The sequence below is a fragment of the Tiliqua scincoides genome, chromosome 4 (genome assembly GCF_035046505.1).
Source record: "Tiliqua scincoides isolate rTilSci1 chromosome 4, rTilSci1.hap2, whole genome shotgun sequence".
NCBI classification, from domain to species: Eukaryota; Metazoa; Chordata; class Lepidosauria; order Squamata; family Scincidae; genus Tiliqua; species Tiliqua scincoides.
In genome coordinates this window covers 164,809,475-164,820,090 of record NC_089824.1, presented here as the reverse complement: position 1 = coordinate 164,820,090, position 10,616 = coordinate 164,809,475, and the positions used below count along the sequence as shown (strand labels likewise).

The 10,616-nt window shown below is 48.9% G+C and overlaps 1 protein-coding gene across 1 annotated transcript; it reads right to left on the bottom strand.

The window, feature by feature from the left end:
• Nucleotides 1–2,661: 2,661 nt before the first annotated feature.
• On the bottom strand, nt 2,662–7,415 carry LOC136648235 (Krueppel-like factor 2). Its single transcript, XM_066624327.1, has 3 exons — nt 7,238–7,415; nt 4,712–5,684; nt 2,662–3,554 (listed from the first exon to the last, which is right to left on the bottom strand). The coding sequence occupies exons 1-3, from the start codon at nt 7,322–7,324 to the stop codon at nt 3,379–3,381; spliced, it is 1,236 nt and encodes a 411-aa protein (XP_066480424.1). The 5' UTR covers nt 7,325–7,415; the 3' UTR covers nt 2,662–3,378.
• Nucleotides 7,416–10,616: the final 3,201 nt, after the last annotated feature.

The following is a 10,616-nucleotide window of genomic DNA, read 5'->3' as shown; positions in this document are numbered from 1 at the left end:
TGACAAGGCATTAAAAAGAGTCAAGGCACACCATGTTGCTGACATGGGGCTCTCATCCCCTAATGGCCCTCAGTACTGATTCCCTCAAACTCCTGTAGCACACCTGTGGACCATTTGCAGAAAACCAATGTGCCACAGCATACTGGTTGAAAAATCACTGCTCTAGAGTTTGAGCTACAGCTCAAGAAGCCCAAACTGTTTGGGACAACAAGTTTCGTCTTTGCTTGTAGTTCCACATCAAGTCCGCACAAGCCCATTCTTTAAAAGGAATATAAGTGTCTGTGGGAGGGATGGAGACATACCTGCTTGCTGGGTTTGCAACCTGCCAGAGCTTAGTCACCCCTTGTTAATTTAAGAGGAAGCCTCAATGCCTGGTAAGGAGTGAAACTACCAGTAGATCCAGTGGGGGAGCTTGGCTGAGCCACAGAGGGATGGGCCATGCCCTGCCTTGGTAGGAGAATCTGCGCTCAAATAACCTGACACCACTGAAACTGAGAACCCAGAAGTCCCCATGCATGATGCTTTGTAGTTAAGCCATTTCTGCCCAACACTGCATATACACAATGGAGATCAAATATGTACACCTGTGGGCTGGGCAGAAACAGCTCCTGAATTTCTATTAGGTTTATATCAGACACTTGGAGGGGGGGGGGGGGAGAGAGAAGGTAGAAGGAGAAAAAATCAGGATGATTTCCTACCATGAACTGACCTCAGAATCTTCAGATCCTGCCCTTTTTTTTGTAATACAGTTAGACACAAGACATGGTTTTCATTTATTTTATTTATTTAACATCAAATCAACAATGTATCCAAAGGTATGCATATAAAGAAAACTAACATTCTGCATGGGAGATAACCCAGATGGGCCCAAGCAAAGAAATGTTAAATTAACAATATATACAAACAGGTGCATTACACATACAAGGGCTGAGGTCATTTACTAAAACAGACCCAAGCTATTTAACAACAACAACACTTTAAAAATATTACAGCATTTATTAAAAAGAATTACAACTTGCTTGCATAAGCTACATATTGAGATTCCTTTTCTCCTTGGAAAGAAAGTTTCAAGTATAGCAGAAATGGACAAAAATGCCCTTTACAAAAATAAAATTCAAAAGCTGCCTAGAAAAAAATTGCAGCTGCAGCAGTACCTGGCTTAAGGATCATCCTTTAGGAAGGGAAAAACCAAAAACAGTTAAAAGACATCCATAAGAAGCGCAATTCACTCACATAACCCCATTGCTATAGGAAGCTATGATGGATTCCTACTCCCTTCACCAGACACCAGGTCCAAAAAAAAATAGCTTTAATGAATGCAACTGATCATTTAAAGTTTTAGTCAAAGATTTTGTTCCTTAAGACATTTTCAGTTCATCCGCCCAATCACTACCATGTCAAAGCATCTTTGCTTGTACAAAGGAATATAGTTCAGACAGCTCCAGCTGATTGCAAGAATAGAGTCACAAGTTTCAGTTGTCTCAGAAAAAGTGGCCAGTTAAATTCATAAGCCTAAGAATCTTGGAGCTTTGTCTGCTTCATATATTTGATAAGTAGTAATAAAGATGGCTTTCTTTCCCATATAAGAAAAGACCATAGGTTGTTCTTTTTTAAAAAAAGCTTACATTATCATAAAGCACATTTTGAGATATTGCATTTAAGTATATACATGTAGTCAGCTGGTGAAAAGCCATCAACTAAGGCTGCAATCCTATACCCACATTTCTGGGAGTTCAGCATGACTTGCATTTGTATGAATAAGCATGCATAGGATCAGGCTGCACATTATTTGGTTGGCAGTCCTGAAACAGATGCAACTTGTATCTATTTTCCTTACATAAGGCAACATTAAGGTTGTGCCTACAAACATCTGGTATAACCTAGAGAAATGGACACTCACAGGTGTCTTTTGATCCTGTTCAGCATCCCTGAGCAAGAAAGAACACATTTTGAGGTTGCAATCCTATGTACACTTACTTGGAATTTGCAATCTCGAAGCCCAATCCTATGTATGTCTACCCAGAAGTAAGTCCCATTAGAGTCAATGGGACTTACTCCCAGGAAAGTGTGGACAGGATTGGACTGTTACTTGGGAGTAAGCCCGAATAAGACAGAGAGACTAAGCATACATGGGATTGTGTTGCACCTCTTACTAAAAAAAGTGTGACTTACTCAAGAGTGAGTGTGTGCAGGACTGAACTTTAAGTCTGTGGTTTTCAAATACTTCAGCTTATGCAATCTTCTTACATGTCTCTTATACTTTGGTTTTATAGCATGTTCAGGAGTTGACAATTTTAGCTGCATTATCTCAAAAGATGTACTGCTGACAGCTTGGAAACATTAAAGTACTGGTGGAAGTTGCTTGCTTTAATGGTGATTACAGCATCATGGACCACTTACTTGTCTGAATGTATTGACCACCAGACTGGTTATAGCAGATCCAAATTTTTTAAAAAAATACATAAAAAGCTGGCAGTATATTTTGCAAAATACTGATCATACCAGGATGATTGCAGGCAGTAATTCTACAGGCATTAAAATTTCATGTCAGATTGCAGAGGTCACAAAACCTCAAATATTTGTCTCTGGATGTCTGTTCCCACATAGGATTGAGACACCAATATTTAATAAATGTTCAATTCATTTCAGGGGCAATCAGGACCAAAACTTAGTGCAAGCCAGCAGGACTGTACCTTTTTGTTTTGGCACCCTCCTTTTGAAGAATAAGAAAAGGGGAAGGGACATTTCCACCAAATTTAAATTTGTCCCTCTCTGCTCAAAGAGATCAAATTTACATTAAAGGTAGTTTGAGAAGTCAGAGTCTTTTTATATTACAAGAAGAAAAACAAAACCAAAAGATCATTGTAGAGTCAAACATACAAAAGTTAAAATCTTACAATCAGCTTGAGGGTGTTAGCATAGTATTTATACTATGCCTGTGTGCACGCTAAAGATTCATTCAGAAGGAGAACAGCAGAAAGGCACTGTCACAACTGCAGTGTCCACACAAAGTCTTCCAGTGCCATCCTTTCTATATACCCAGGGTCCTGCTGCAGCCAGATTTTTGTAACTATTCACTCTTAAATACAGAGACTTTTTCCATACTGCCATGGAAAAATCAGATGGCTTTCCTCTTTAAATATCAACATGTTTCACTATATACATATGTGTGCCTGCATGTGCCTGCATGCAAATAATCATATATATATATATATATATGTAACATATATATGTTACACACACACACACGCACACACACAATTAGCTACTCCATTAAGAAAATATTTCATCCCTTCATAAATAAGGGAGTCTCTTTGCTCCCATCCCTCTCTACTCCTACCACATCCCTCCCAAATGACCCAAGGAACCAGACATGCTTCACATATGCCTCTTCATGTGTAGTGCCAGGTGATCTGACCGGGAGAAGGACCGGTCACACATGTGGCAGCGGAAGGGTCGGACGCCAGTGTGTTTGCGGAAATGGCGTGTGAGTTCATCGGACCTTGCAAATTTCCAGCCACAGCCTTCCCAGTTACAGTGATAAGGTTTCTCGCCTGTGAAAGGAAAAGCAGAGTGAACTTCTAGACTGGTGAAAAGAATTATCTTCTCCCCACCCACCACCTCCCAGGACTCTAGCCTCAGTCTGTGGGAGTCATCACCACGCATTTTCACCACCAACACCCTGTTCACATAAAATCAACTCTGGTATCACCTTCTGGTCCAGGTGAAGTTCAGCCCAGCCACCCTGCACAGATTTTCCCTGCACTGGTCAACCACAAGAATTCTGTGAGGACTAAGAATCCAATCCTATGCATTACTTATAAGTAAATCCCATTGTAGTCCATGGGGCTTACTCCTAGGAAAGTGTGCATAGGATTGCAACCTAAGGCTGCAATCCTATCCATACTTTCTCAAGGGAAAGTCTCACTGAACATAATGGGGCCCTAAATTCCTACCCAGATTACCAAAAAGAGACCCAGGTGGCAATCATAGCCAACTCACTGAGCCCAGAAGGGCTTACTCCTGAGTCAGCAGGCACAGCACACATCTTTAAGAAGATGGGTCAGGCCAAAGGCCCATCTAGTCCAGCTTCCTGTATCTCACAGTGGCCCACCAAATGCCCCAGGGAGCACACAAGACAGACACAACCTGCAACTCAGTGCCCTCCCCTGCAACTGGCAATCAGAGGCAGCCTGCCTCTAAAACCAAGGGCTTGCACATACCTGCTATGACTTGGAACCCGTAATGAACTTTCTAGCAACCAATTACTTCTTGAAAGGACCGTGGAATGAGCCACATTCCCACCATCCCAGCAGGAACGCTGGGCTTGCCAAGCCAAGCCAAGCCACACAGCCCCGTCTAGACACAGTTCCCTTGCGGGCCACACCAGACCCAACAACACCCGCACGTGTGGGTGCGCATACACACAAGATTTCCCGGGTGACTTTCCAGCACGCCTGCCCGGCTCTAGCGCCATCCTGTGCACACTTTCCAGGGAGTAAGACCCATTGCACGAAATGGGACGTACTTCTGAGTAGACACGCCCAGGATTGCACCCTGGCTCTCCTTGGAAAGCTCCCCACCAGCCCGATCCTAGCCACACTTTCCTAGGAGTAAGCCGCAGTAACTGTAATGGCACTTCCTTCTGAGTAGACGTGACTAGGCTCGGGCTGAGCTTGCCCCCTCCCCGGCCCGGCCCGGCCCCGCTCACCTGTGTGGGTCCGCATGTGCGCCTTGAGGTGCGAGCTCTTGGTGTAGGTCTTCCCGCAGCCGGCGTACTCGCAGTTGTGCGTGGCGGTGCGCTTGCGGGCCCACGACCTGCGGCCGCGCTTGGGCTTGCAGTCCTCGGGGGGTCCCATCGGGGCGTAATAATCCAAGACGGGCGAGTTGGGCGGCGTGACCAGCAGCCCGTGCAGGCCCTGCTGGCCGTGCGCCTTCAGGGGCTCTCGGAAGACGCTGAAGTGTCCATGGAACTGGGGCGGCACCTGCCCGGCGAAGTGGGGCGGCGGAAAGGCGTGCGGGGCGCGCGCGTAGTGCTGCGGGGGGGCGCCCATCTGCGCGTGGGGGTCCCCGCCGGCCACCAGGCACTGGGGCGCGGGGCCCAGGTGCTCTGCGGGGAAGCCGGGCGGCGCCTGCTGCGGGTGGAGCTGGTGCTGGTGCTGCTGCGCGTGGTGGAGGAGCAGGGGCTGCATCAGGACGGGCTTGTGGTCCAGGAACTCGGGGGGGCCGCCGCCGCCGCCCAGCATGCAGGCCTGGCCGTCCATCGGCTCCTGCTTGACGCGCAGGTGCTCCATGGAGAGGCCGTGGGGGGCGGCCAAGCCCGGGGCGCGCAGCTCGGTGTACTCCCGCCGCTGGAGCTCGCAGGGGGCCGGGCCCGTCGAGCCGGGCTGCTGCTGCTGCATGTCCTGGGTGAAGAGCTCAGCCACGTAGCTGTGCCCGGGGCTGGGCAAGTAGGGCGCGGGGAACTTGTTGGGGGGCTGGTAGTTGGAGCCGTCGCTGTCGTAGCTCTCGGGAGTCTCCGGCAAGGGGTAGTTGGGGTTGGGGTGCGGGTGGGGGGCCGCCATCCCTCCGGGCTGCCCGTTGGCCGTGTGCGCCAGGATGAAGTCCAGGTCGACGAAGCTGCCCAGCTCGTCCGCCTCCTTCTTGATGGACGGGGCGCCCTCCACGCGCGGGGGGACCTGTCGCTGCGCCAGGGAGGAGGAGCAGAGCGTTAGCCGCGGCGTCCAAAGGGTTAACGCGCCCCACACCGTTTCCAGCACCCCCAACCTGGCCAACGGGCTGCGTGCTCCTTGCCCCCGCCAGAAGGCTCCCTGCGCACTGGCTCCGAGCAGCGAGCGTGCCAGGCAGGAATGAGCCCGGCTCATTTCCTCACCGAGCCAAATGGAATGCAGCTAATTATGGAGGAGTTAATTAATTTAACCCCTTCGGCCCCGCCCTTCCCCGAGCCTTGATTGGCCCTGCCCGAGAAGAGGCCCCTCGCACGGAAAAGCCATTGGTAGGCTCAGAGCTCGTCCCTCTCCTACTGGACCGACGGGGGTCCCGACCCAAACGCCTGGCAACGAGCTTTCCGTGACTGCCAAGGGGGCAGCCGCTGATAGCCCCTCGCAGCGCCGCAGAGTTGCCACCTCAAGGAACTCAAGGCCTGGCAGCCTAAACCCATCCACACTTTCCTGGGATTAAGCCTCATTGACTCTAATGGGATTTACTTCTGAGTAGACATACCTGGGATTGGGTTGCCAGACTACACCCCCCCCCGAACATACTCAGTGCTCCATCTCTGCCACATCAAAGTGCACAAGCGTGTGTAAGGAAGCCCCAACGACTCTTTAAAAGTTGGGGGGGGGGATTGAGACCGTACTTGACTTTTCCGCTCAAAGTGGGCTTCCAGCCCCAGCCCCTGTGCTTTCTAGGTACTTACTCATAAGCATTTCTCCCCCCAAGACTGCCACTTCCCCATCAAACACAACGGTCCGCGCTTCTGCGTGCAAGGAGCAGCTTGTCCCTTAGGGGGTGCCCTTTTCTGCACCCGAACGGGCAGATATAAACTCCAGCCCAGCTATCGCCGCAAAGCTTCTGTTAAATGGGCGCCATGGCATCAGTTCGCTGGGTGACTCTCTGCACGCAGGAGCCTGGACGTGCTGCTCAAACTCCGGGCCGTAGCCTGGCGATTTCCAAGTCTGGCCATCCTCAGAGTGGCGTTTCAGCCGACAGCAACCCCGCGAAGTCCGGGAAAGCGCTTCCTTTCCCGGGTTGCAAGTTACAACGTTCAGGGCAAAACACGCCTTATCCAGTTGGGGCCTTCAAAAAAAGGATCGCTCCCTGCCGGAGTTGGAAAGCCTCCCGTGCCAAAAACGTACCTCTCCTACCTGGCCTGCCTGCACCACTGGCCCAACTTTGTGGCGCTGCCTTTGGCTCCTCCAAGACCAGGAGCCGGACTCAGCCACGTCCAGCAAGTTCCCAGAGTAGCTACTGCAAGAGGGTCAGGCACGCTGAAAGAGCCGGAAACACCCCCATCGGCAGCAGAGGGGAAGCCAGGCCGGTTCGAAACCGAGGCACTGCCAGAGGGCAAAGGCTTAGCCACCCTGACTCTCCTCAGGACTGGATGCAAGCGCGGGGAGGAGCTCGACGGCTCCCCTCCAGCTCCAGCAGCCACTCAAGGCGCAGCCTGCCTCCCCCGTCCCCTCCGGCTGACCGATCCATGCGCCCGCTTCGCAAGCAAGCACCCCCATCCACGTACCATGTCGGGCTGCCCGTTTTCCAGCGGCACCAAGCCGGCGAAGGTGGAGATGGAGGGCAAGACGGCTTCCTCCACGGCGACGCTCATCGTGCACGGCGGGAAAGGGCTGCAGAACCTGCCCGGAGTCCAGCAGCGCAGCTCCCCTCCAGGCACTGAACGAGCGCTGAACTCCGGCAGGAAAAGTTTCTCCGGGTTCAAGTCGCCAAACAGCTGAGTGCGAACTGCCGGGCACTCTAATTGGTTCGGGGTCACTTTGCATATTCATGAAGATCCTTCTCTGATTTGAGTGCAGGGATGGCCACGCCCACCAAGCAAGCCGAGGCTGTGGGTAGCCTCAATCAGGCGAGTCCTGGGCCCTACCGTTTCACCTGGTCCACCAGCAGTCTCTGGAGATGACATCGGCCCGATCCTTTCCAACTTTCCAGTGCAGGTGGAGCTGCAATGTAGCCTCGAGGAACGGAAACAAACATTCCCTTATCTGGAGGAGACCTCCATGACTGTCCCCCTACCACATGCATGCCCCATTGGGATGGCTGCACCAGTACTGGAAAGTTGGATAGGATTTGGCCCATCATTGCCAGTTACTTCTGAGTTGGAAGGCCAGATATGACACGACAAACACCATTAGGACAGGAGGGCTTTTTTAACCATGGAAAAGCATTCTTTGTTACTCTTCCTGCTGAGCCGAACCTCCTACTGCTGTCATTCCTGGTCTTGCTGCTGGGCAGCAGGCGGCCAGGGGTTCTTCGAGTACCACCAGACACCACCTCAAGAACCACTGGTGTAACCCATGCCACTACACTGGCCTAAGTACTCTTCCACATGAAAGTGAAAAGCAAGAGAATTCTTGGCTCAGGAGGCTTGACATTGCTTGGGATGGGGGATGGGTGACATAGAGACATCTTCTTTCCCAATCAGTTAGACCCCCCCCCCAAATGGATCTACTGATGAGATCAGGGGGCTACTAGTAGCATGCCCCATAGCAATTCTGAAATTCTCGATAGTTCTTCCATATGACCAAAGAAAGGGATTTGAAGATTGAAGTTTCACTTGTGAAATAAAGCTTTCCTCCCTCCTTTAACCATTAGAATATGACTACCTTTAACTCCTACAAAGTAGTTTCCTGCACCCTAACCCATCCTGTGCATGTGTATTTACTTAAAAGTGCATCCCGCTGTGTTTAGTGGGCCTTAGGGGGGGGGAGGTAATTTGTCTTAGACCTGCAAGTGAAAATGTTGCCAGCCTTCCTTGTCCATCAAAAATGGGTAACAATGGGCTTAAAAAGTTAAGAAATGAATGGCCATATTGCAGACAAGCATCTCATACAGAGCAGGGGCAGTTATGGTAATGGTGAGTTTAAAAGGGTTTTATGGGTCCCCATTAGCCCTTTCTTTAGAGCTATAGAAAGCTTTCCATAGACTTTAAAATTTGTCCAGATTTTGATATTGTCATCAATATGGCATAAATTGTATCCTTAGGGTTCACTATCCCCATCCTTCATTGTCCTTTTCTGAATCTGTCCAATTTGTCTACAGCCTTCTTTTAAAAAACCCTCCAATTGTTACAATTAACAAATTTGACCCAGTATTTTGATCAGAAGAGGGGAGAGTTCCTCTAGATTTGATTACACTTATTTTACTATGTTTTTATGCTTGTACCTATTTTCTACATTTTTATATGGTGCTCTCTCGAAGGAGCTCAGGGTGGCATATATGGTTCCTTCCCTCCATTTGTCCTCGCAAAAACCCTGTGAGTGTTAGGGTAATAGACAGTGACTGGCCCAAAGTCACCCAGAAAGCTTTGTGACTTTTTAATTTTTTTTTTATATTTTATTTTTAAGTGTCAGTAAAAACTTAGTTCCCTTTCATTGTAGAGTATCCTATGAATGTTATACTGCAATCTTATGCATATCTACTCAGAAGTAAGCCTCTCCCATGTGTGCATGTGTGTGAAGTTGGACATCTCTAACTTGGGGACCCAAGTACTGCAGCCTTTGTCATGTCAAAGCCCCATTGAAATCAGGGATGTTAACTTACTTAGAATTTTTGTCCTAACCTCAGTGGACAGAATATTGTTCCTTTCCCTTCCAAGTTATTTTTAAATACTGTATTTGAAACTGTATGTACAACTGCCATAATGCACATTATTCACGAATAATGAGAACAGAGTCGCAGATAAGGAGAGGTAGATGGCAATTCTGCCCCTCTCAGATAAGCTGGTTTGGGGAGAGTGAAGGTACATCTAAAAAGAACTGACTGTAGCCATTTTCTCTGTGATAGGACACCTTTGCATTGTGCTTAGTTTGAAGATTAGATGTATTCCTACATCCAGTCCTGGAGTACATATGTGCAAGGGGTAATATTCTGTTCTGGTTTCTGGTTTCTTTCCTATATATGTGTTAGATGTGAGTAAAGAGTGAGAGTAATGTGGTGTGTGCAGTTTGCCTGACAGGCTTCCTTTTTCATGAAAGTCTAGGGCAGTATTTCTTAACCAGTGGTACAGTTACCACCAGTGGTACTTGAGGTGGTGTCTGATGATACTCAGGGGACCCCTGGACACCTGCCACCCAGCAGTAAGACCAGGAACATGACACAACAAACTGCAGTAGGAGGCTTCAAAGCATGCTTTTCCACACTTGAAAAAACCTTCCTCCGCACCCTGAGCCTCTTACTGTGTTTAACTCGTGTCACATCTGGCCCCTCAACCCAGAAGTAACTGGCAATGATGTCACTGTCAGTTACTTCTGGTGGCACTTCAAATAGGTGCCACATGGTATGTGAAGTGGTACAGCAGAGGACAAACATTGAAAAACTGGTCTAGGAAGAAATTTTCTCCTTATTCCAGTTAACACTCCCCCCCCCCCAGTTGTGCCCTGGATCACTAGACTGGGTTCAGATCCTACTGTGTGAATCCTAAACCTATTTTCCTGGAAAACTGTAATTGCACAAGCCTAACCAGGTCTACTCAGAAGTAAGTCCTATTTTGTTCAATAGGGCTTACTCTCAGGAAAGTGTGGTTAGGATTGCAGCCTTACAGCCCAATCCTATGCATACCTACTCAGAAGTAAATGCCATTAAAGTCCATGGTGCTTACTCCCAGGATAGGATAGGATTGCAGTCTCAGTCTCTAACTGATTTCAGTAGAACCTGTTTCCAAGCAAGTGTGCTCAGGGTCACACTCTGTAAATAATACACACCAAATGATCATAGTTAAGGGATTCTGTACTGGTCAATCCCTCTATCTACAGTCTTCAAAGTTCTCCTTTTCAAGTAATTTGGGTGCAAAGCCATTGAACCAATGGGATGCTTTTGGAGTAAAAGTTTTGGGCTTCTGTATGTGTAAGGAAAGCTGGAAAAAAATCCCAAGTACATGGTTGCCT